This window comes from Montipora capricornis, chromosome 12 (genome assembly GCF_036669925.1).
Source record: "Montipora capricornis isolate CH-2021 chromosome 12, ASM3666992v2, whole genome shotgun sequence".
Taxonomy (NCBI): Eukaryota; Metazoa; Cnidaria; class Anthozoa; order Scleractinia; family Acroporidae; genus Montipora; species Montipora capricornis.
In genome coordinates, this window is record NC_090894.1 from 17,458,931 (window position 1) to 17,486,059 (window position 27,129).

The following is a 27,129-nucleotide window of genomic DNA, read 5'->3' on the forward strand; positions in this document are numbered from 1 at the left end:
TTTTGTGGTTTACAATTTGTTCGATAATAATAAAACTAATTTGACAAATTTGATGCTCAAAAGAATTATAATGGACCGCCAGCTCACATGTTCTTCTGTTCTTAAGCATTGATGATTTATGGTTACGAAAACGAACCTTGAATTCTGTTGAAGTGGAGCCCACGTACTGCTTTTTGCATTTGTTACAAGCAGCCAAATAAATGACATTTTTGGAAGTACAGCTTAATTTCTGATTAATCCTATATATGCGTTCTAGATCTTACTTTGCACCTCCAAGATGGGTTTATAATCACTGATATTTATGCTAAGCCAACCGATAGTCATCTTTATTTACCTTTTTCGAGTTCGCACCCATCACATTGTATGCGTGCAATTCCCTATGGGGTGGCTCTTCGAATTAAACGCAATTGTTCTACAGACCAGTTTTTGAACAAGAGATGTGAAGAATATAAAGGATATCTGTGCTCACAAAATTACAGCAAGGAATTAGTGGACAGACAATTTGAAAAAGCATTAAGCAATGAGAGGTCCGAACTCTTAACAAAAAGAGTCAAGCCAAAGAAAAAGGTTTTTCCTCTAGTACTTGACTACAACCCAATTCTTCCGGACATCCAGCAGGTGATTAAAAAACATTCCCACTTACTTAGATTGTCTCCTGAGCTTTTAGAGATTTTTCCATCAAAGTCGATTTTTCCAGCTTACCGCAGAACAAAAAACCTAAAAGAAATCTTAGCTCCATCTAAATTTCGGAACATTGAAGCCAGAAATGAAACCCTGGAAGATGATCGAGGTTGTTGCAAATGTAACAAAAGATGTGACCTCTGTAAACATTTTTTGATTCAAGATACTAAGTTTAAGAGTTTTGCTACGGGCCGCATATATAGGATTAATCAGAAATTAAGCTGTACTTCCAAAAATGTCATTTATTTGGCTGCTTGTAACAAATGCAAAAAGCAGTACGTGGGCTCCACTTCAACAGAATTCAAGGTTCGTTTTCGTAACCATAAATCATCAATGCTTAAGAACAGAAGAACATGTGAGCTGGCGGTCCATTATAATTCTTTTGAGCATCAAATTTGTCAAATTAGTTTTATTATTATCGAACAAATTGTAAACCACAAAAATGCCACCCATCTTGAACAACTGCTCCTCACCAGAGAAGCATATTGGACCTCACAACTCTTTTCATTATATCCACACGGTCTTAACAAAAGGCGTGAATTCAAATCCAAAAATCGTATCTGCTACAACAGTTGACTTTGTCTCTATTGTAGTGTAAATTCTTTTCAGCCCAAATTTGCAATCATCGTAATTTTTGCTGTCTGTAGGACCTCGTTAGCTCCCATCTAGCTTTGATTGTTTCCAGTTTGTAATCTTGCCCTTTTGTTTTGTTAGCCTTCACTTAGTCGTTGTTGTCTTTGTTCAAAAACTCTATTGAGGGATTCTGTTATGTTTGTGTTTGGTTTTTCATTCAGGGGCTTTCGATTGGGAATCTATTGTTTAGGGGCCCTCTCTGAGGACCTTGTTATGACATTAACCCGCACAATTCACTCAGAGGCCCTCAATGGGGAGTTTGTCACGTAATAACACGATTTTTCTGATTAGTCTGTTTGTTCCTTTTTATCAATTCTTTTTTGTTTTGCCTAGCTTGTAATTAAGACCTTTTCTTTTGTTACGTAACCTTAATTTCCATTTTCTGTGTACTATATAAAAGCCCGTAACTCTGCCACTCACAACCATTGTATATAGCTTTTTTAATTTTTAACTTTTAAACTATCCTGAAGAAGGCCGAAGGCCGAAACGTCGATTAAACGCTGGAACTGTCAAGAGTTTGTCTCTTCGTCGTTTTATTATACCTATCTACAGATTTACGGAGAGACACGTATCCTCTGGATCCTCTTACTGGGAGTTCATCGTTGGGTAAACTGCTTTTATTCTCACTATATATATATATATATATATATGTATTTATTTATTTATTTAAAATAGAAGTATATTACATAGAATCAGTGCGATCCAATAGAAAGCATGAAGGGCGAGGACGCAAGTTTGCGTTTGAAATCAGAAAGCGATTTTGCGGTCTTTGCCTCATAGGAAAGATTACTCCAGAGCATTGCACCACTATACTGAAAGCTGCGCTTCAAAAAATTTGTGTATGGCCTTGGAAGTGCTAGATCAGTCTCGATATTCCTAAGATTGTAATTTACAAAGGAGTTACTCAGTTGGGGGGCAGATAGATCATTGAGGATTTTATACATAAGGGTAGCCTTTGTATGGAAGCGCCTGGTTTCACGGGTTTTCCATTTCAGATTATTCAACACATCTGTGGACCTAACATCATATGAAGAGCCTGTAATAACCCTTCCCGCACGATTTTGAATTTTTTGTAATTTATCTTTTAGTTTCTTACCACATGTATCCCACAGGGGTGAGCAGTAATCAAAATAAGGTTGAATGAGTGATCTGTATAAAGTTACGAGGGTGCACTCGAGGGAACAGACAGAGATGCTCGTCGGAAATTTTGAATTTAACCCCTAAAGGAGACCATCTGGGCGTGGCTCAAGCTTCTTGTGACCCTTAAAGGAGACTAATCTGGGCGTGGCTTAAGGAAATTTTGACCCCCAAAAACAAGTTTAAAAGAAAATTTTACTTCTGTTTCCCGCCGCGTAATTGGCGCTTTGCCCGGAACACCCTAAGCGAGACCAAAATCCAAAATTTACACCCCTAAGCGAGACGACGAGTATCCCCGTCTGTTTCATATGGGAGTCCCCCCCCCCCCTTCCCAGGCATTCTCCTAACTAGTACCATCGATTTCTTTGATGAGTAGTGGTGAGAATTTGGAGTTATACCAAGATCACACCTCTCTAAGCTTCTCAGTAATATGCTTCATTCTCAATACCTGTCCAACTGCCATTTCATTGAATTACGTACCGATTACTCTTGGGATTCAAAGGGATAAAACCATCCCATCTTTTCAAGAGATCAACAGCAAAGCAGACAAAAAGGCAACAGAGAACAACAAGAAAGCACTTTGCAATCAGGGTTGGCTAAGTGTGACCCTAATTTGATTTCTGAGTGATGTCATATGTAGGTTGTGAGCGTCTTGTTTTTTCTCCGGGTGGGCTGCATGGTTTTCCTCTCTCACCGAAAAACCAATGTTCAAGTTAATCCCTTCAGTTTAATTCCATGTGAAATCAATATCTGAAACATTTGATTGAAACATCTCTATTAAAAAGTAGACTGCGAGCAGACTCTCTTTACCTCAAAAATCGTTGAGGGTCCCCAATAGCGTTCTTCAATCCCACCATCCCGAGCAAAATTTTCGCTTCATCCCGAACACTTTTATCGGCCAATCCCGATCCCGGTCATGACGTCACAGCATGACATCCAAAGTCAATTACAACTACAATTTACCAAAAACCGAATAAACAAACTGCTATAAACAATTGCTTATTGTTTTTGATCAAGTTAAAATGGCCAAAAACAAGAGTAATATATAAACATAAAATATATCAAGAGATAGCATTTAGGTAATCTCGAAAATATCGGCCCGACCTTGTGTCTTAAGTTTATTTATTATTTTTTAATGCGAAATAAAAAGATTCCGTGGCTAAAATGCCCTTTATTTGTAGGGGGTTGATCTGGAGATAACCGGCCAAGAAGTTTTTTAGTTGATTTTCTAATACGAACGAGTCGGTACTTGACACAAAACTGTCCAAAATCACTCCAAAAGTTTAGAATTTCTGAGGGTTAAACCTCAATATCCTGGCTTTTCTTTGTATTTTCTCTTTGTTTGGCATCCCAACTACATTATTTCCTATCACCCAAACGTACTGATTGTTATCTCGTAATAAGCAAAATGGTATTAATTAAACACAGTAGGTACATATCAATGTCCTGATAAAGCTTCATCCGATAAACTTTCTTAACACTTCTTTACTTTCACGCACAAAGCCGAAGTTGACGCATTGCTGGAAGGGCGAAATAAAAAATTAAGTTCGAACTCAGTTGCGAACTTAAACATGAGGAAAGTTACGTATTTCCTGATGGTGCTGTGCGCTGCAGTGGGCTGCGCGCAGAGCGCTTCCCTGGTGACATCAAAACGGGATTGGCTGGACTATGTAACGGAGGTAAGAGGCCTTTTTTACAAAGGAATTTGCTGCTCCGGCACTGAAGTTTCTTTGTTTTCCTTTGTCCCGTAATATAAAGATTATTTTCTGAAGGGGGATTAGCGACTTACTAAATGGATAAAATAACTAGTAGTTAGAATACGCAAACGTGTAGTGAGCTTGCTACAGTCGCACGGCTAGTAGAAAGCAATCGTAGGATTTTGGGCGCTCAAGGGAATACTTAGCCTGCTAGGGAATACTGCTATTTATCGGGAAATTAACAAAAGTACTGACTTGAGGGTGGGCATTGTAATATTACAGAAATTTATAGCGATAGCAACGAACTCCAGGATGAAAATGAAATCTTGTGGTTGTGATGTTAAGTTCCTTGATAAATAATGACCAAATCCAAGTCATAAATGCCAAATGGTTAAACTTCTCTCCGATTTTTTATACACAGCACATTTTATCTCTCCAGCCTTCCACCATATGGGCGGTTCTTCTGCCAGTCTGACATACCTATCATATCGCATATTGGTGAAAAACAAAGCCAATTGTCAAGCAGATGATGTGTATGAAATAACTGCGTGCGTGTGTAAATCCAACCACATATCAATCAAATTAAAGATTTTAAACTTAATCCTATGTAGACCAAAGTATCATACTGAGAACGCCGGAAAGAAGAGAAATCGGTATTCGCCTCCTGAAGTCACGGACTCATTCCGATTGCAACAGAAAGGCATTATTTTGTTTCAACACTGAGACGTCTTTTTGCACCACTCGCATTTTGTGGGTTGTTGGGGAACAAAAATCTGGAGAAATGAAGTAATTTCAAAACTCATGGTGAATGTAAATAAGATAAGAAAAATGTTAAATGAACTGATCTGATCATTAAATAACTCATCAGGTTTTTATTACGTTTTCCGGACTCCAAGTTCGATATATCTATACAAAAATACCTCGTATGGATTTCTAATTGTGCCTGATGAAAGTCTATTTCTCGCATCCGTTCTTGCTTTCATGTATACTGAACAACAATATCATGACAAAAACAATGAATTAGTGATCATTGGTTTCACTAACAAATATATAAGTCATATCGGGTTTTCACGTGATTTCTTTTTCCCGCCCTAATGACTTTCTCTGATCTGAACTGATCCGACTATTGATGGTTTGCATCTTATGCCAAGGCGGCCATGTTGGTGAACAGATGTCTTTTGGGAATTTGACTCTATTTTTATGCAAAACTTGTGGGGCCATTTTCCATTGTTCTGTACATAAACATGGCCGTCTCATCACGCGGATGCAAACTAAGAACTTGTCTTTTTCCAGATGATATAGCCGCTCTCGTTACCCTAGCCAAAAATAAAAGACTAAACCATTGAGACAACGACAGTGGTACTATGACGAAAATCGCATCTTTCCTATCCAAGCCATTTTGAAACATAAACAAGAAGTCTGCGTGAGAAGAAAAATCCTGTTTACTTTTTTCAAATATCTCTTTTCGTTCCAGAGATATTCGAGTTTTTAAAATATGCAAATTAGCCAAGTGATGACGTCATACACTCAACCAAATTTTGTTCAAATATGATGAAAAGAGATATCTCAGCCAATTTGTATCAGAAATTTTTGATTTTTTGCAGTAAGATTCTACTAAATGTTCTCCACAATATGAGCTTAACAGTTCTGTTACCATGTCATCATACTGGTTTCCAGACCTCCCCCACATTATGAGCTTTTCTGGCCACCTTTGGCGTTCCATTTTGATATTTGCTAACAGCACTTCATATGCATGATCCAGCAAGCATATAAATATGATAGCACGACTTTGTGGCCTTGTTTAACATTTTTCAAACTGAAAATCACTAAGAGATATATATATATATATTTTTTTTTTTTTTTGTCAATCACTAACATATTGAAATCAAGTGGGTGGGGACTGGAAAAGAGTGAGTTGCCATAGGAACATAATTTTTTATAGCCATAGGTGTGTTTCCTGTAGAACTATTAGACTATCAAGTTTCAATGGTTTGCGCTGTAAATTGGCAAAGGTAGCTCTATTTATATACTCAATATAATATTGGGTGGAGTGTATGACGTCATTAGTCATCTCATTTGCATATTTTACCCATTTTTCAAACTTAAGTATCTCCGGAACTAATGAAGATATTTGCAAACGGTAAATGGCGTTTTTGTTCTTTCATGGAATTCTATGCGATACAGTCAAAAAATTTGATCATAGTAAAAATTTGATCATAGTACCACTTTAAGGCGCTGTTACACTGTGAAATTGCTTCGTGCAACATTGCGAGACAAGTTGCACGAAACATTTCACAGTGTAACAGCGCCTTTAGACTTGACACAATAGAATCCGAAATTTGGGTATACCTCGCGAAGTGGTCCTAAAGTTCAACAATTCTGGAACAACCGGAAGACCGACCCCATTGAACTGGTTCATTCCTACTCGAGCGCAATTGCTGTTTGGGTCATTTTGGGGCAACTTTCTCGTTGATGTGATTGGTTTCCAGCGGCCAAACGGAAAATACTGTTCCATTCGCCGTATAAAATCATGGAAATTCTTAACTAAAAGTCTTGGTCGAATGGAAAGAGCCCCAGATCTAGCAAGGTCAGATGAGGTGATAAACTTAAACTGGGATATTCAGTAGCCTAACTTCAATACAAATGCCGCATTTTCTTTATGAACACTTTCTGTAAAGTGAAGCATAGAAAAGCTGTTTGTGATTTGCATTTCTTGAGAAACACAAGTTTTGTTAGTCTGATGTTTTTTTTTTTAACATTATATGTCAGAATTAAGTTTCTTTTCGAGGCATTAACTTACGAAACTGATTTGACTCTCAAGGCCGGGTACTAGGTATTTCTTTTAATTCAGTTTATTAAAAGAAGTAATATCTTTTCTTTGGATTGCATTTGTAGCGACTTATGGCCTCGCCGGATCTGCTGGAAGAGTTAAATCGAAGAATTCATAATCACCGTGCATTATATAACCCAGTGCGATATCAAAGTGATTCATCGAAGAGCGATAACAGCTGGTCCCTCGGGAATTCCGACAAGCGGGAATCCATTATCCCGAAATACGACGTCAGGCGCGGATACTTGGCTGCCAAGAACGTGGAGCGTTTTCCAATATCGCGAGACCTGAGGGATCCCGTCTTCGCTCCCAAATCCAACGGCCGCATTCTTTTAAAAATGAATCAAGATGTTTTGTAATTAATTATTTTCTGACTTTTGTCATAACAGATAAATTGTTATACTCAAATTAGGAAAGAGTTGCTTTTCAACTGTCAATGTCTTAGTGACTGAAAATAAAACCTCATGATCTGTGAAGCTGTAGTCGCCGCTGTCTTTCCGCTGCATCCCAGTCATGCTTGCCTTGAGATCCGGAGTTACCAGGTTTAAGACCGCTCTGACCACTCATTGAGTTTGTTCCTGGTAGTCCCTGGTTCAACTATTCGGGCGATCTTGTAAATAGACTTAACTTATTAGAGTGTAATGAGAAGTGCTAGTGTTGTACCCCACATGAACCATGTGAGAGTTAGCCCTACTAATGGAAATGGGCCCACACAAGGACAGAGAAAAACTCTGACCAGGGTGGGAATTGTAGAATAGTTGGGATTCTTAACAGTTGTTGTGGTTGTTGTTTTGTTGTTGTGTTTTGTCGTTTCGTTGATTGTGTTTCATTGGCCCTGAAAACCCCCTATGCATGGGGAGTGGTCAATTAAGTATGTACTGTAGACAAATAAATAAAACTAGTACTGGACATTAACCTGAAACTTAGCGTCGTTTCGCCTAGAACCACTAGGCTTCTTCATGCACGATCGTTGGTGCAGGCCGACATGCATGATGGGACAACACGCAAAACAGTGTCCCAAGAGTGAGACAGTCCTCAGTACTCCTATTTAAGAAGGGGCCTCGACTCTCTCCCAGATCGCCTCCTTCACTCCCCGCTCGAACCACCGCGCCTTCTTGTCTAGAATCTTAACATCAGTGGGGAGGGTGTTATGTCCACTGGTCTCTGTGTGGGTATATACCGGGGAGTCGTTGGTAGATATCCCGCTGGAGCTCGGCTTTAGGTGCTGGTTCAATCGTTGTTTTAGGGCCTGTTTAGTTTCCACGACGTAAGATTCATCACAGCTCGGATGGACGCATTTGTCTCACTCTTGGGACACTGTTTGGCGTGGTGTCCTATCATGCATCTCGGCCTGCACCAACGATCGTGCATAAAGAAGCCTAGTGGTTCTAGGCGAAACGTCGCTAAGTTTCAGGTTAATGTCCAGTACTAGTTTTATTTATTTGTCTATTTATTCAACTGGATGTCTAACATTAGGAATAAACTAAAATGGCCCAAGTCAAAGAATTTTGATGTCTAACATTCACCCTTTTCAAGTATGCATTGTATTGTGTTGACTACTCTTTATTCTGTTCAGTTCTACAATTCCAAGTCGTCGAAGCTAACAACAAAGCGCTACTCTCCGCAAAATCGTGAGAGAAAGTGGGACTTATTCAACTTAACATACACAGAGTCACAGAGACACAAACACCTCTCCTCAGCCGTGAGACAATACAGGCTACGTTCGAAACATGGTGTCAGAAGTGAAACCAGCAGCCTCAACTACGTTGGTTTGCCCGTCAAATTTTCCCGTTCCGTCTCCTGTGGTGTGCAAAGGAGATAAAGTCGCGAACTGGGAGTTCTTTTGACAGCAATATGAAGACTACAAAGTGTTGAACATACGAGCCGGGCAGCACTATTTTGGATGCGTTGTAACTTACTTACGTGTATCGTGGGAACTTTGCAAAGAAGACAATGGAGTGAACAAGCGTATGTGTGGCATCGATGGTGAGGTATTTTCTAATCCGCCTTATGTTGTAGATATGAAAGGACGCAGCTTTACATAACTTAATAATGTGTGGAATCATCATGTGTTAGAGAAATTTGTATCTTCGAACAATCGGCAAGTGGACCACGAAAACGCTCAGTTTAATGTTGAGGAGGCGACAGAAGGGTTGTTCAGCTTTGACCACTCGGACGAGCATCAAGAAGCCTCAATCGGCAGTGTTGAAAAGAGACTAAAGCAAACAAGAAGAAAGCGTCGAAGAGGGATATCACGGTCGTGGATGACAATGAGTTGCTGGCTAGGAACAATGAGAGAATCCCAAAGAACCTTATGGTGTTTGAATATTACTGTAATATTCACCTAGGGGATTATCAACTTTAATAATCCCCTAGGGGGTTATTAAAATATCAGCCCCGCACTCCCCTGTTACAATCAAAACCGCCCCCAGCTTTTCAAACATTTGTTAATTAGCGGGGTTTATTCTACATAATCAGCCTCGAAGAACCACACAGGAAAGAAGCGACCCACAATGGCAATAAAGATACACTTTTTAATTGAGAACTTTTTCTTAAAATTATCTTCTCAGGTCTTTTATCGGTATTCCCATACAAATCCTTATAATTTTGTTGGCTTTCCCTCAAACTGAGCTTGGGCGCCTGTGTCCACACTAATGCTGATTTACACGCGTTTTCATTTGTATCCACTTTCGATCGATGCGTTTTCGATGAAAACGCCGAAGGTTTTCGTGTGGACAGAAGGCCTATTAAAACCCACTGATCGAAATGTATCGAAAATGTATGCGTTTTCAAACGAATGTGGTCAAGGTATTTCGTTTAATTTATAACGTAATACAATTTCCGAACTGATTGTTTCTCAATAAATTGGTTTAAAAAACGTAACACATTACTGCTAACATTTTTTTGTTACGTTTGATATGTAAAACTCATGTGAAATACACATCCTGATCATGAGTAGTTCATTTTCCGTCACAAATTTTCAAGTTGACGTCGGCTTTGGATAATATGAGCAGAACATCATAACTTTAAACGCAGTTTTTGAGGAAGGGCGTGGAAGATACCGAGTTTGACATCAAGCAGGCTTATGTGATTAAAGTGAAGCTCTAAGAATTAAAACGTGTATGTTATAGGGACTGCAATGGTCAGTACTGATGGCATGTACTGCCATTAAAAAATGTACCTCGTTGTAAAAAATGATATCATCGAGTAATAGCTTATTTCCATCCGTTACGAAGCAATCTCTGTGCACTGAAAGTCAAAATTAGAGGTTTTGAAGATCTGCATCCTGACTGTGAAAGTCTGCTCCGTGACGAAACAGGACATGACACTGTATCTAATCTGGTATGTTATCAAAATCATCACCTCACGTAGCTCCCTGAATAGTCATCATATTTCCGTGAATTTCGAAATTTTGTAAGTGCTTTATATTTCACAGCTATACACTTTCAGAAATCATTTGATCTGTTAGCCATTCGTACCGGAGTGACAAGCAGCTGTATTGCTTGACCGTTTGGAAATTATCTCGGTCGAGATTTTGCTCTTTTTTTAAGACTGAGAAGATGAAAGCTCAGCACAGCTCTATTATCTTGTTTGTGACATTTTCTATGTTTTGCTTATGGTCCAACGACAGTTTCGCTTTACCTATTGGCACGAGTGTGAATCCGACCCCAGAAGAAATTGCAAACGTCACTGTACGAGATGTGGAGGTATGTTCAAATGTGATGAGTAAATTGAGTCCTGTTAAATTGAGATTTAAAGAGAAATGAGCTCAACACGAACAGATGGCGTTCTCTTTAGTGTTTGATCTTTGTGGTACCAAGGAAGGTTTGGTTAAACTAACACGACGGAATATTTGACTTGCGTTCATTCGACATTGAAAACAAGAAAGAAAAAATTGGAAGCAGTCTGTTTATTACTTTTTAATTCAGTACGGTTAAGGAAAAACCACGGAATCCTTAAAGTTTTCTCTGAGCACAGCAGCAGCCGCCCTAGTATGAATGAATGAATGAATGAATGAATGATTTGTTTATTTTAACCTCTCGCAGTCAAGACTGAATTACAGGTTGTGGTCAAGAACAGCTGCGTATATAATAAACATAATTATTACAATTTGTACTATGCTTATATAAAATATATCGAATTTTGATTAATTACTAAATACATATTACGAATATTTATAAGTGACGAAATTCCTAAATCGAATTGTGTTGTATGGCACTTTCGCCTCACTTTTATGTTGCAGATTATATGGCTTATCCAGCCTCACAGCACAGTTATGTTTTATAATATTACAAAGTGGGTTATTGGTTGGATGCTGTCAATGAACCTACGACAAGCATCGGCTCGTCGGGAAACCAATGTAGTTAAATTGGATCCTTTTAGCGCGACATCATAGTAGAAGCAACCGAATGAAAGCCGCTGGTTTCATTCCAGCGAATGAAGCAACCGAATGAAAGCCTCTGGTGTCACGTTTAGGTCACTAACCCGTGCCAAAGGAAGTTTTACGTTTCATGTCCGGGCTGCACTCATGTTTCGTAGAATAGTGCAGCTGAAAACACGTATCACACACACACACGCAATTGGTTCCCTTTCTCACAACACTCCGTGTCCTGAGCTAGAAGTTATTCATCTGAAGGAAATACAAGACAAAAAGCCAAGCGTTTATCGAAGAGAGAGTTGTTTTCAATAGTTCGAAATAATTGTTTACTAGTCGGCACAGGGTCGTGCCTCTTAGGTAAACGTAAACACACTGAAGACAAATACATCCACGCACGTGAACATAAACCACCCACCCACACCTACAAACTAAAAACCAAAATTAAACACTTTCTAGACATTGAGAGGAACTACATAAAATTTCAAATTTTGTCTTAAAATACATATAACTGGCTCAGAAAGAGACAAACTTATTAATAATTTTGAGTGATATTTCCTTTGAATTCTTTATGAGAGGATTTCATACTTAATTCCATTGAGTTCCAGACTTTGAGACCTTGAAATCTAATATGACACTTTCATGATTGGTTCTCACTTTTGGTATAGATTTTGTATTGCATGCAGTCATGGGACAGATTCACTGTGATAAAGAATTCGAGGGGAGCCGACCATCAATAGTGAGGTTATGCATGTTAATGATAACTTTCAGATGCATTTTGAATAAAGGAAAACAGAAGAAACGAAATCTCCCTTCTTCACGAACTGCGATTTCCTTAGTTTTCTTACGCTCATCCGGTGTCTGCAGCGATGTTATATCTTTTGCGGTCCAATATGGGAATCATTTGCAGTCCTAAGATCTATTTTTGGGGACTCTCGTACAACAATTCAGTTGCAGAGCAATCAAGTAGCTTCAATGATGGACAAAAGGAATTACGACTTTCTAATTTTCCATTAACTTATGCCCTTTTTTCTGTCAGTGCCCCCTTTCATTCCCCACCCTACACAATGTTGTTCAGGAGGAAGCGCAAATAACACAAAAATTTGGTTTATCAACGCAGTTGATAATGTAAATTGGTCACCGTACAGAGATTCTAAGAGCTGACGTTTCGAGCGTTAGCCCTTCGTCAGAGCGAATCCTTGTCTTACCTCTTCTTTGGGAGAGGGAAGCAAAGCCCTTATGATAGAATTCACTTTTTGAAAATAGCTTTCTTTAGTCGGGCAAGAGAAATAAAAACCTCTCATCAGTTTTGTTAAGGATTATGGAGGCTAGAGATTGAATCCTATGTCTTCCACTCCTTCACGCGTTCATCATAACTGTGCGTGCGCACGCTAAATCATAAACCAAATTTACACAAATTGCCCAAGAATGGCCTAAGTTACTGGTCAGAATGGATCTGAGCGAAGAAACGCGGACCCAAAATTACCCCCACCGTACATTTTTTCCGCTGACTGGTAGCTTCTATACTAAAGACTCGCTGATTATTTGAAAGCTCCCTATACAGTACACTACAGTTATTTTATTAGCTGATGTTATTTCCTGGTCATTTTACATCTTAAGAAATGGCTGGTAAAGTACAGGTACAAGGAACCTGGAAGTACATTTGATGATATGGCTGATCAGCTACGTACGCTGCAGTGCATAGCAGGCATTAAGGAAACGGGAGTGCTGGATGACGCCACCAGAAGGTTGTTTCTAATTCCTCGATGTGGAGTGCCCACGAACATCACATTGCGTTGTGGTGCATCCAGGAGGAAAAAACGTTTTACTTTACAAGGATCTTATTGGAGGAAAACGGTAGGCTAGATTTCCTTCCTTCTTAAATGACGTAAAAGACAGATAAATTAACAGCATCCACATCAATGTCCAAAGTTATCTTCTGAGAGCTGAAATTTACTCCGATTGTAGAGTATTGCTTAACACCAAAGTGTCTAGTACTTTATTCCAAGCTAACGAAGGACAACGTCAAAAATAACACAGCACAACAATTTTGTTAATGATCCGGCAAATTCAAATGCAATACTTTTGAAGAGGCAAACAAAAGATTTTTAAAACTTATGTAATTAAATCAACCTTCGCCTCATTGCGTTAGCTCTTCTTTCTATTACGCACATTTTCTTGCAACAACAATCGGCTATTTCCTTGTGTTAATTAATATGCGTACTTCTTTTGGTTTTAACATGTTCAAGTTTTTCTAACACCCTTCGTTACTGTTAAAGACTTGAGGAAATCAGATTGCAGAGTTCGTGATGGAGTGGTTTTTCAATTAACTGTCGATCGCGATTCGTACACCGCTTTGTGATTGACCTTAAATACTGTGGGACAATTGAATTTTTAGTGCTTTGAACAAGCTAGACATTTTTGCAAAGAATTTTGATTTGTTGATAGCACTGTTTCAGCAGTTGGTCTGATTGACTAGAGTTGTCGTCAAGTCCTCTTGTATGCTTATTAGTTTTTAACGAAAAAAGGACAGAATTGGACGCCTTCCTTATTTTTTTTGTGTCATTTACGGTTTTACGGCAAAAATTGGCTAAATCAAGCAGATCCATTTAAAACAATTTTACATTTGTCACACCACCTCTTAATGACTTGCTTGTTTAAAGTGAAACTAAGGCAAAGTTGGTGCTGCTCCTTTCGAACGGTGGACGAGAAATTCGCCCCCATATCGACGTATGAATGGTACAAAGATAATAAATGATATTTGTATCTCTAACCTATTTAGAGTTTGACCTACCGATTCGTGTCCAGTACATCGGATCTTCCAGAGAACGTTCAAAGAGATGTTATCAGAAAAATGATAAAAAAGTGGGAGGAAGTCAGCCCCTTGACCATACGAGAAGCAGACCGGTCACTGCCTAATGATGACGTCGATATATTAATTTCATTTGATAGAAGATATCATGGTGATCCATACCCATTTGATGGTCAAGGCGGAACTCTTGCGCATGCGTACTACCCTCACAACAACAGAGGTGAGCCTATCGTAAAAATTCTCCTATGCAACAAAAAACTAAAGAGAAACGCTGAGGGTAGGTATAAAGAAAAATGCTTAGAGCGTTCATGCAAGAGCACTTTTTGACAGGTTTTAGTTGCACAGCAAGTTCCGGAACGTGCAAATGGGATTTGCTCAAGCACTGTTTACACTAGCAAGCACAAAATTAAGATAGTGTATATGTTACAGGTTGACTTAAAATTCAGGTTAATTTAATTTCAACCTAGGTTGATTTTTTTCAACTTAGGTTGATTTTTTTCAACCTAGGTTTTTTTAAACGGTCTAAATAAAGGGTTTTCCTTTTTTGGGGATGTAATTTAAAAATTTTTTAGGGGGGAATAAAAAAGAAAACACCCTTCTCCACCTTTCCCTTGTTTTCCGTTCTTCTTCCACTTACCGTCTCTAGTAGAAACGGACTGTGCCACTTACCTTGAGCTACCACAACATACCATGCCTCTCCAATTATTCGAACTCTCGCACCATAGGACATCTTAGATTACTTCTTCTCTGCATTAACCGCTAAGCCATCGAATTAGCAACTGAACTCGCCTACATGTTTTTCTACTAATGGGTTTAAGCCATTTCCAAGCCTTCACGACAACCACCATTTCGCACATGCGTAAATCACATAACGTGAGACTTAAGAAAAGTTTCAGCTCATCCACACAGTTAAAAGGCCGCCGATGGAACTTTATGAAGAAGTAGTGTGGATAAATTTATTTGAAGAAGGATGAAAACGCTCCGAGTCTCCAGTGCAACAAAAGCAAAAATTGGTGCAAGAGGTAGCTCTTGATTCTGAAGGACAAATAGTCAGAGATTGTACCAAGTTTATTTACGTCGCTATGAAAAAATACACCAGGAACAAGACATCATTTCTAGTCATGATAACAAACAGATTTTCGCCGCAAACACAGCGTTCCCACAGTGAAAAAAAGATGGTGGCACGGGCAAATAGAACAACAAAAGATAACCTTTGCAGTTTAATCAAAGAAAAGAACTCGTCTCCATCAACTTGGAGAAACCGCTTGTAAAAAAAGCATAACCATTCACAGAACAATTTCGGGGGTGGAAGCGGAATAATGAATAATGAATAATGGATAATGCATTAAAAAAGAACATAAATAAGGTATATTTAGTGCTCGAACATTTGAAATAAAGAATTTTACGGTTCCGTTAAAGAATTACGAATCACCCAAAAAGGAATATCGAAACAAAATTCAATAATAAACTCTGGAAAAAATGGAAGGAATAATAAATGACTGAGATCCAATTATTCCACTTCTACCCCCGAAACAATTGCCAAAACGCCGTATGAAGAGGTTTTCAGAATCCCTCGGAGAAAAGAAAAGAAAGGAAAAAGCCACAAATGAGTCACAGCTACATCAAATACAGAGCAGAGGATTGGTCAATAATTTGAAAAAGTGGATGAGCCAGACATTAAAGGACAGCGGTGAATGAAACTTGCAAACTGCAGACGCGAACTGCAGACTAACCCTAAATCACAGAGATGTAAATGCTGTTTATCAGCACCATTTGAAGTGGGTGCTTAGCGCGGCTTAAATGCTTCTTATCAGTGCTATTTGTAGACAGCCAGCAGTCTGCCTTTTGCAATTATCATACATCAGAAAAAGAAGAAGAAAAAGAAAAGTTTGAACTTCAGGATTATGTGGCGCTGAAATTTAATAAAATGGAAACGGAAACGGCCCTTTGTCCAAATGTCCTACTTGCTCAAATTGTAGAACTTGAAGTGGACTGTGCCAAAATAATCATAAAATTTGGATTTATCACTACAAACAGACTCAGCAAAATTTAAAAAAAAACCAAATATCTTATTTGATAATTCAAAAGAAATACACTCACAAGAGCCAACAAAATGGTTTCTGATCAATAGATTATGAAACCCTTTTTCCTAACTTTTCAAAGTTTTGTTTTTACTTGCTTTTGATTATTACAAATTCAAAGTAAGCACAAGATAGGGCAAATAACTAAGGAAATTAAAAATCAACAATACATCATGTATGTTTCAGTTCTTTTATTCCTTAGAAGATGATTCAATATTGTTGCCCCCTGCTCTCCTAAGGAGATTCATCAAAGAACAATTGTCCTTCTAAAAAGCTCTGAGAAAGAAAGTAGAATCTGTTATCATGCACAGTATGCCTAACCCCAACCTTGATGCTAACCATATAAAATCAGTGCATGCCTAGACTTGACAACCATTGGGGTTTTATAAAAAAATACTCATGAAAAAGTTAAGCTACACGAAGTTCATCCACTCACCTCTAGGACCAATTTACTTACTAATATATTATTTTATTATTTTATTTTTATTTTATTAGCTTCGCCAAATAAACAAACAAAACGATTACGTATACAAAAGAACATTGGCAGGGACACCGCAACAGCTGTGGCCAATTACAGCGGGCCCGGATACTAATACGAACTGAATAAAAACAAGGAATGTTAAAAAATGCAGCAATACAGAAAAAAATACAACTACATACAACAAGTTATTGGACGGAACAAGGGACGAGCACTATTGCATTTTAAACAGATAGACTTGAACGAACGTGGGTCATCACAGTTATAGGAAACAGCTAACGCGGACTTATAATAATTAAAAATAACCGATTTAAAGGAAGCTAAGGTCGATGAGCTCAAATCTAGTTCGTCCGCTAAACAATTCCGAATTCTACTAGTACACGTACTTGCTAATAATTGATGGGCTTTTGTTGATGTTTCATACTATCAATTTCAACCTAGTTTAAAATAAAATGACCTACAATCTCGGACAAAACCTGTTGAGACAAAGTATCCTTTTTGCCGGGTACTCCAGCCACTTATCCAAACGTTCAGCTTAAAAGCCGCCCTTTCCCCTCCCCCCCAAACTCAATGTTGCCTTATCTTGGTCGGAACTATACTGTAGAACATATGGCAATACTCAGCAACATTGACTGAGGGGGAGGGGGAGTGGGAAGGGGGGAGTAAGTAGGGGTGTGTCAAAATGGAGGTGAAATTGTGTCACTGTCTCAACAGTTTTGTCCGAGATTGTAGGTTGAAATTAAATTAACCTGAATTTAAATTTAACTGTAACATATATGTATTATGAATTGGAGATCACCGCCGGCTTTCAGCATAGAAGGCGCACATCGAACTCGTTACTGATATTAAGGTGCTATTTTTTTTAGCGCTTATAAGAGTTGGTAGGCGACGTAGGTAAAGGTAAAACTGAGTAGGGAACCTTAACTGGTATTTAAAGAATAAAGCTTGCGGTGCCTTGCATATGAAGAACTCATTCAAATAAACATAACAGCATTAATAAACCGAACTGGAATGCGTAAACCGGTTGGCTATGGATTTGAATCCGGAATCACCGAACACGAATCCAGTTGTTGATCAGCGGCGAGATTTAACGTAAATCCAGGGCTGGCGCAGTGGTGAGAGCACTCGCCTCCCACCAATGTGGCCCGGGTTCGATTCCCAGCCTCAGCGTCATATGTGGGTTAAGTTTGTTGGTTCTCTACTCTCCACCGAGAGGTTTTCTCCGGGTACTCCGGTTTCCCCTCTCCTCAAAAACCAACATTTGACTTGATTTGTGTTAATTGTTAATTTCGATTTACAGTGTCCCCTATTAGTGTTTCAGCGCTAAAACGACTAGACACTTAAATAAAGTTCCTTTCCTTTCCTTTCCATCTTGCTGAACCACAGGGAAACCACAGCCTTCATCTCTGTTGTAATGGCTCTCTCCCAGGGGCCATAACCAGGAACCTACGACTGCAATACAAATATCTTATTAGATGTTTTGGTGGGTAGTATCGCTGAGTATTCAGTTACGAGTTGTGCTGTATTTTGACGAGCCCGCTAGGGCGAGTCAAAATACAAACAACGACCAAACTAGTCAAACCGGTTCTCTACTGCACAATAACCAAGTGTACAAATAACTAACTGTACAATATCGTAGAATTTTTGTACTCGTTTCGTGCTTTTTTTGTCCAATAATTAATACAGTTGGATAATTAGCAATTATTGAATGAGGCTTCGTAGAATATGAAGAATGCTGCAGGTTGAGGAGGGTGTTATCCACCAAGGCCGAAGGCCGAGGTGGATAACATCCTCCGAGATCTGCAGAATTCTTCATATTTTACGAAAGCCGAATTCAATAATTGCTTTATTATTCATTCAAAATATTTTCTTCGCTCGAACTTCTAAACCTACTCACACAATCTGGTCTCCAGCTTTTTTTCGGTCGACGGTTCAATAATCTGCAGCGGCCTGCACTTTTGACGTCATTGATTCAATATGACGAAGTTTCTTTCCAAATTTGGTGAACAGCAGCTGGTTATGGTGAATTATGCGTGTGGTTTTAACCAATTAGAAACGGGGAAATATTTTGAATGAATAATAATAATAGATCTTTGTAACGGCATCTTCACAGATCAAGCTATTCTTAGACGATTTCTTAAAGAAGAGTTGGCTTTCACGAGAGACCATTCTCAATCCCACGGGTAATAATCTCTCAAACAATCCTTTGTGATTAGCTGGAAAGGTCTGGTTTCGCGGCAAAATCAATCTAAAAATAATTGGGTCAGCAAAAACGCTGTTGCACAAATACAATGAAGTTGACTGCCCCTAGTCATGGGCTTCTGCTTTCCCTTTGTTTCAGGTTTATCGGGTGATGCCCATTTTGACGATGATGAGCAATTCACGACTGGAACAAATGAAGGCATTAACTTGGATTGGGTAGCACTTCACGAGTTTGGACATAGTTTGGGCCTGGAGCATTCCAACGTTCGCGAATCTGTCATGTATCCGTGGTACAAGGGATTTTTCGAGAATATAGATCTTACTAGCGATGATATTCAAGGAATACAGGCGTTGTATGGTATGCAAAAATTTGGTTTTATCAACGGAGTTGATAATGTAAATTGACCACCGTGCAGAGATTCTAAAAGGAGACGTTTCGAGCGTTAGCCCTTTGTCAGAGCGAATCGAGGAATTGTGGGTTGTATGTAGTTTTTATATTGGAGGAGGAGTTATGCTATTGGTGGTAACATGGCAACGTGAAAAATAGGAATACATTAGTTAAATGAAAAGCGTTCGTTAATACCGTGGGGATTAAGGGTGCCGATTTGGAAGGTGAATTTTTGTTCCAGATTCTTGCGGCTTTCCGTCGTACCTTGATGTAGGGAAAGGCCGCAGATAGCCATGTGTTTTTTGGAGTGGTTAGGGAGATTAAAATGACGAGCGACTGGCGTAGATGCATCCTTGTCATTCTTGTCATTCGGAATCGGTCGCCTAGTCGTCTACCTGTCTCGCCAATGTATAATTTATTGCATAACGTACAGGTTATGCAATAAATGACATTTGCGGAGGTACATGTGAAACGATCGGTGATCTTAACAGATCGCTTAGATCCCGATATTTTGCTAGTGTTAAGAGTGAAAGGGCAAGTTTTGCATCGTGAGCGTGCGCATTTGAAAGTGCCGGGTTGCTCGTTAGCCAGTTGAGCGCGCTTCTAACTAAAAAGTTGCGTACGTTTTTGTCGCGTTTGAATGAAATAGGTGGAGGTTGCGAAAAGATTCTGCCAGTGTCGGGATCATTTTGGAGTAATTTAAAGTTATTAAGAACGATACTTTTGACTGCGTGATTATGAGGATGGAAAGTGAGGGTGAATGGAATTCTGTCATTCTTATCTTTCTGTGACGTTTGTAATGCTGACTGTCGATCAAATTGTTGGGCGCGATGATAGCCCGCTTTGATCACAGAGACAGGATAGACACGTTTTTCGAAGAACTGGCACATCTCCTCTGATTTGCTGGAAAAATCGGAGTCATCACTACATAGACGTCGAAGTCTAAGAAATTGAGAATAAGGAATGGAGTTCTTGACATTTGATGGATGTGATGATGAATACAGCAAATAACTTTGAGAATCTGTAGATTTGTAGTGCACACTGGTACATAGCACGTAACCAGTAATACTAGGAAAGCCAATGAAGTTTCGGAAATTTCCCAGGTATATTTAAGAGCCAGATGAAAAGAATTGACGGATGTTATAAATTGATCGAGTTCTTCTCTGCTGGATGAAATAGCGCCGATGCAGTCGTCGATGTAGCGGCCGTATAGTTCACGTTTGGGGCAGTCGTACTGATTAAAAAATTTGTGTTCAACATATCCTACAAAAAGATTGGCATAGCTAGGTGCCATCTTGTGCCCATCGCTACACCATTAATTTGTTTGTGATAGTTGCCGTCGTACCTAGATCAAGGTACGACGGAAAGCCGCAAGAATCTGGAACAAAAATTCATCTTCCTAATCGGCACCCTTAATCCCCACGGTATTAGCGAACGCTTTTCATTTAACTAATGTATTCCTATCTTTCACGTTGCCATGTTACCACCAATAGCGTAACTCCTACTCTATTATATATCAAAACTACACACAACCCATAATACCTCGATTCGCTCTGACGAAGGGCTAACGCTCGAAACGACACCTTTTAGAATCTCTGTATGGCCTTCAATTTACATTATTAACTCTGTTCATAAAATCAAATTTTTGTTTATTACTTCCCCACCGACGCAGCACTACAGTTTCTGTAGAAACTACCCCCTTCATTCATTTGTTGTATGGTATGTCTCTGAATTGACTCCTTGAGATGCATCTCATTGTTCTTCCACAGAGTAAGAATATCTCTATCCTTCTGGTGTGCATTAAAAAAAACCAGACATCACTGATTATGAAAAACAATTTTTATGTTGTACTGGTTTAGATAGCTTATTAGTCTAGCTAGCATGGTTGTTCCATTAGCGAGTACAGGCTTCCATTTTCCTTTCCAGGCATACCAGAAACTTTACCCCCACCAACAACACCCTACGCTACCACCACAGAGGCCCCAACAACGCAGCCGAAAACAACCACAAAAGAAACCACCACAGAGGCCCCAACAACGCAGCCGGAAACAACCACAAAAGAAACCACCACAAAGGCCCCAACAACGCAACCAAAAAGAGGTGAGGGAGTGAAATTCTCTTTATGATAATGTGCGCGCAACGGCTGGCATAAGACAATGTGAACACGAAATACGTAAAATAGTTTTAAGAAACCTATTTTAGAGTTTTAAGTTTGTTTAATCAAAGTTAATCTAGGGGCTGGTTATGAAACACTGGGAATTTCAAAAGCAGGAACAATACAGTCGCAATTAGATGTTGAACCGACGGTGACCCTGCACAATCTTTTGTTTTTGGTTCGCAAGTTAATTTCGAATAAATTAGTCGAAGCTTTTGATTGGTTATCCTGCCGAAAAAAGTGTGTTTTTGTCGGGTTTTGTGCAGGGTCAAGGCCAAAAAAGCGAACAAAAACATGAAACAAAGAAACTTGTCGAGTTTCATAACCAGCCTACATCTATTAACTATGGTTTAATCAGGTTTAACGATTGCGAGCTTTTGTTATATAAGTAGTGAGTGTAGTATATAGTTTTAAATATGAATTACTGTTATTAATATTTTTTAAGGGTAAATCTTTATTTTTTTAGTGGGCATCCTGTAAAGTAGCATTTTTGTTAAGTGTTGTTCACCACTTTAAATAAAGTTATCTTATCATCTTAACTACCACAGAGACCTCCACAAGGCAACCGGATACAACAACGAAGCTGACTACAGTGGTCACGACTCTAAAGATCAAGAGCTTCCCACCCACTCAGCCGCCGGTTCTTGACGTTTGTCTGGTTGAAAAGTTTGACGCATTTGTGATGGGACTTGACAGGAAGACATACGTGTTTAGCGGACATTATTTCTGGGTGCTAGGGGAAAGACTTGGTGTGGAGAGTGGTCCGACTTTGATTAAATCAAAATGGAGAGAACTCATTTCACCGATAGACAGTGCTTACACCAACTGGCACGGGCGTACAGTTTTTTTCAAAGGAAACCAGTGAGTACATGTTTTATTCTTAGAAACGTTTTCCAAGAATATGGAAAACGCCACATTTTATCCCCACTACACAACAGCAAAAACACTTACAGTAAGGCAAATAACTTTAATTTGTAAGGGACTGCCGAGAACCAACCTAACGTACTATACACTCCAATCCCAAACACTAATCACTCTAGAGTAATAAATATAATTTACAAATATTCTGTGGGTTTCTCCAGGACTGAGAATGTTCCAGGAATAAGCTGTTATCCTTAAATACAATAGAACTGATCAGAGTACTACATGTAAGGACTTCTTCGTAACTGCTCCTAGTAATGTATAACACCTTCTGCTGGGAAGTTGGCTTAGAAAGTTCAGCTTCAGCTCTGCGTGTTATCATCAGCTGCACTCATATCCTCAATTAAGCACACAGGCTTAGTGCCATTTAGGCTGAGGAATTGTAACTCTGCCAAAAAAACAAAATAATTCAAACAGCAAAGCTCATTAAGCATGCATGCATAGGCCTTCTGTCCATAAGCTCAATAGCTACGAGACTACAGTTCCAACATTGATAAAATCCTCGTTTGAGCACACAGGCTCAGTGCCAGTTAAGCTGGCAGTTACGCTGGGGAGTTCATACTAAGACATTACGTGGCACTAACACCGCGGCAGGTGCTCTGTACATAACGAAGGAAAACAATAAGTCAGGCGGTGACCAGAAAAAAAACCTGCCCCAAAAAACCCCGCAGGGGAAAAAAGAGGCAGGAAATCTGGGTAGAAACCAAGACTCAAGCTCGACGGTTGTAAGCCCTTTTCTACGGGATTTTAACAAAAAGTTAAAAAATGACTGATATGTAAGTACTATAGATAAAATTCGAGCGGGCCACTTCAACAAACTGAACTTCATGAGACACATCTCGGGGACAAAATGCCCAAAATGGTGTTGCACGGTTAATGTATCAGTTCACACGAGGGGACATGTCGCTGCAACATATTACTGAAACATGTACCTGCAACATTTTCATGTGTGTGCAAATGTTGTGGTTTTGTCCCCGCTACACTTCCCTGCTACATATCGTCTCACAGTGCACTACACAAGTTTTTTGTCGCTGCGACATGTCTCTGCAACACGTCCCTGCAACATGACCCTTCGCGTCTGCCCCACCTTAAAGGTCGGACTCGAATTGTGAAATGAAACAGACTGTGATTGTCATGTTAATCACGTGGGCGTGGAGTTGTCCCATAGGAGATTGAAAATATTTAGCATTGAATTTAGCAATTCATTTTCATAAAGCTTTTGTAGTAGAAACATGGCTGGTCGGTTTCGCTCTCCAAGGAGTAAATACGATGCAACTCTAAATGAGTAGAAAAGTCTTCGACGAATGGCAGCAGCGAAGGCAAAATAAAAGTGCAATGTCAGAAGTTGTTGGAGTGACTGGTGTCAAATGCAAAGAAGATGGGATTAAGACCTGACCATTTCAGTAGAGCACATGTCGCCAAAATACTCTAAACTTTTGGTTGAGCAAATTCGTTTGTGAAGCGGCCAAGCAAAATGGAGAGCGTTATCCGCCCAATTCGCTTTATTTGTTAATTTGTGCGATTAACTGTCATTTGCACGAGACGGGAAGAGAGGATGCATTAAACGTTCTGAACAAATATATGGAAAGAACTCAAATAAGGCCATCGCTACTGTGTGCATGTGATGGATGAAGAACCTTCGCTGATCCACTGCATCAACTTCTTATGCAACACCCAAGGACAGGGAAAAATTTCTGACCCCGGTGGGAATCGAACCCACGACCTCCGGATTAGATCACCGTTGCTCTACCGACTGAGCTACAAGGCCAGACGGGAGCAGGCCGTGGGAGTTTGAGGACAAATCGGCTCGGCCCAAGCCAAGTACTAAGTACAAGTGCGTGTTGTCCTAAGTAGCGTGTGTATGTATATATGGACTTTACTTGTCAAAATGGGTCTGAAGTAGCCGATACTACTACTGCGTGACGAAAGCGATGAAAACACCACCGCTCACTTGGGGAACTTGCTTAGGCCAACTGTCACGAATGAAACTTTGCTAAGCTGATAGTTCTAGCGTGCGCCGGTCTTAATTAACACGAAATGAACAGCGCTGTACATCATATTAGCAATTGTCCGTACAATTCTTAACAAATTCACTTCCTCCAACAGATATTCTCCATAAACATTAAGGTTATGCTAATTAGCTTTTGTAGTAGACACACGTACTTGTTTTTAGTGTTAAGTTAATATTTTCAGATACTGGAAGTACTTCGACGACAGACTAGAAAGAGGTGCCAACGACATATCTGAAATCGGTTTGCCACCAGAACTGAATTATCCGGATGCAGCTTTTATTTGGGAAGGAAATAGGCGGACATATTTCTTCAAAGGGCAGAAGTATTGGCGATACAATGAGGATTCCGGCTTAGTAGACGCAGGCTACCCAAGGGACATTTCAGTCTGGGGTAAGTCAGCTATCCATGCTCATTCTGAGCAGAATTAGTTACATAGTAGGATTAGAGAGAAAAATATATCACATTGAATTAATTGTCTTTCTCCAAACGAGAGATCGTGACTTATGGCCTTTCGTGTTGTTTTCAACTCATGGCCTTGAAATGTGAAGGTACGGCATTAATTTTATTTGTCATGTTCTTCTTTTGCAAGGTGTACTTTGTCCTGGTTAGCAAGTTCTCCCCGTCAACCCTGTTTTTTTTAAATTTGGGAATTAGTTGTCCAGGACGATCATCATTGTGGGCAGCTCAGTCACAGGAGACCATTTCTAGGGTGTTCTACAGGGGAAGGGGGGAGGGGGGAGGAAGGGGGTGGGGATCCGACGCCAGGCGTCTAGGTTCTTGCCCAGCACAGGCTGCGAACCGAGGGTAAAGACGAGTATTAATCCCAGCCAGGAGCCCGTATGAAATAAAAACAACATTTACATGTGCTTAAAACGATTTGTTTTAATCTAATTGAACTGAATTGAGTTGATCATGTATAATAAATCAACATAAAAGTATGGAAGCCGGAGTAGCCAATAAGAAAAGACAACCGAAAGCAAACAAACTGAACCCAAGAATGCACTTTTCTTTTAGACATTAACTGGTATCACCCTGACTGAAGTCACAAGTAATATTCTGGTGAAGTTGTCGTTTTCATTACGTTTTAGATCTGCGATTCTCCATAGACTCTGCTATGTCTTGGTATGGAAACAAAAGGACTTATTTCTTCAAAAATAAAGATTACTGGAAGTTGGATGACGGCCCGCTTAAACTTGCTACTGGATATCCTCGCAGCATCACACCCATATGGATGAAATGTACCTCCGCATGAAAGTATGACTAACCGGTGGACAGTGCTTACCTTGCGTATGACTCAGTACTCTATAACGATGGATCCTAAGCTATAAGAGAGCAGGGAATCAATTGCGAAAACTGACTGACACAAATGAAACAGTTTGCATATTAAATTGCCACCAGTGACCGAAAGGGCTTCTTTCTGTTATTTTTTAACTTGGACTACGCTTCTGCACTTAAGTACCAATTATTCAGATCCTCCACAATTGAACAATAAATGAACCAGACTGCCCTACCCACTCCTCCCCTCCCCCTAATCGTGGGAGTAACAGACAGCAGCCTTCCCCATAAATTATCCTTAGCCCTTTAGCCAGAAGCACATGACTTTGAAACGTGTAACTCGCAAATCTTTTCCTTGAAACAAAGCTGGGGATTTTAGAACACAAATTTTATGCCTAAATATTACGTTCAAATAGGGAAATATTTAAACTAGAAAACCCCAGCTCTGAATCAGAGTTAAACGCTTCAAGGTTATGAGCTTCTGCTTCAAATTAAAACACCCTCTCTAAAGAGGCTTTCCACAGAGTGGATTTCGAGGGACAAGTATGCCCTATTCGGCAGAGTAAATCGAAGCAAATAGTGTCCAAATAACTAAACTGAGAGGATATTTGCAGATTCCCTTCTGTCTTTTAAGTGGCTGTTTGACTGTTAAGTCCAAGGACTAAACCTGGATAAACCTGCTTAAACATAGTTCCGTCGTAAATCTCGGCTCTAATCTGAGGAGTATTCACAGAACTGAAGGCAAAATGGCCCCACATTAACAAGGGTGGATAGGTTCCTCATTCTGCAATTTGTTCGCTGAAAAAAAAACTGAGCAGGTAATGACGGGTCAATTTCTAGCTTCAGTTTGCTTAGAAAATCCAACGGTTCTTTTGACCGCAAAAGAGGGTGTGAGATACCAGTAAAGAAAGTAATCTTTTACATTCGGCTTAGGGCCAAAAATATATCTCTCTTTCTCGGTTACTGCCTGTCGTGGGCAGGTTCTGAAAGCTACCGTACAGCGGCAATACCAGGGCCACAAACGATCGGGTTGATAGTAAATCAATAACAAGACACCTATAAGGGCGTATCCGTGGGATGCACAAACAGTTAACACAAATTGTCCAGTTACAGAGAATTGCAACTGCGGGTAAACTGGGGAAAATGGGGAGAGATTACCAGAAAGATAAATCTGTAATTTGACTAGAAGTTATTTGTTGTAAAAACAGAAAGAGGTTTTCTCTTATTATTACTGGTACTAAATTTGCAAATGGAAACAACGAGGCCTATTAGGGGTTATCAGGATACGGGATATTTGGGGGGAAAATTAACGGGATACCGAACTGGCTTTATAGAGATACAAACCACAGGAATTAACGGGATAGAGGATATTTAGGCCAAAAATTAATGGAATACGGGATACTTAGATCCCCCTGCTCCCTCTCCTAATGGGGCCTCAACAATGAGCACAGC

The 27,129-nt window shown here is 39.6% G+C and overlaps 1 protein-coding gene, 1 long non-coding RNA gene and 1 other non-coding gene across 3 annotated transcripts; 2 read left to right on the plus strand and 1 right to left on the minus strand.

Moving 5' to 3' along the window:
* Positions 1 to 3,945: 3,945 nt before the first annotated feature.
* LOC138026406 (uncharacterized) lies at positions 3,946 to 7,389 on the plus strand. Its single transcript, XR_011127254.1, has 2 exons — positions 3,946 to 4,130; positions 7,044 to 7,389. It is a non-coding gene; the product is annotated as an uncharacterized lncRNA (long non-coding RNA).
* A 2,991-nt stretch (positions 7,390 to 10,380) lies between these two features.
* Positions 10,381 to 25,809, plus strand: LOC138026400 (matrix metalloproteinase-16-like). The gene is made up of 8 exons (XM_068873744.1): positions 10,381 to 10,685; positions 12,974 to 13,210; positions 14,136 to 14,385; positions 19,066 to 19,284; positions 21,241 to 21,414; positions 22,018 to 22,330; positions 24,584 to 24,792; positions 25,491 to 25,809. Exons 1-8 carry the CDS (start codon positions 10,539 to 10,541, stop codon positions 25,652 to 25,654), a joined length of 1,713 nt encoding a protein of 570 aa, XP_068729845.1. The 5' UTR covers positions 10,381 to 10,538; the 3' UTR covers positions 25,655 to 25,809.
* Trnar-ucu (transfer RNA arginine (anticodon UCU)) lies at positions 24,086 to 24,158 on the minus strand. Its single transcript has one exon. It is a non-coding gene; the product is annotated as a tRNA-Arg (tRNA).
* Positions 25,810 to 27,129: the final 1,320 nt, after the last annotated feature.

Coding starts and splice junctions, on each gene's coding strand:
- LOC138026400 (XM_068873744.1), top strand. CDS start 10,539: ATGAAAGCTCAGCACAGCTCTATTATCTTGTTTGTGACATTTTCTATG. Junction 13,211..14,135: donor GATCTTATTGGAGGAAAACG/GTAGGCTAGATT, acceptor TAACCTATTTAG/AGTTTGACCTACCGATTCGT. Junction 19,285..21,240: donor AGGAATACAGGCGTTGTATG/GTATGCAAAAAT, acceptor TTTCCTTTCCAG/GCATACCAGAAACTTTACCC.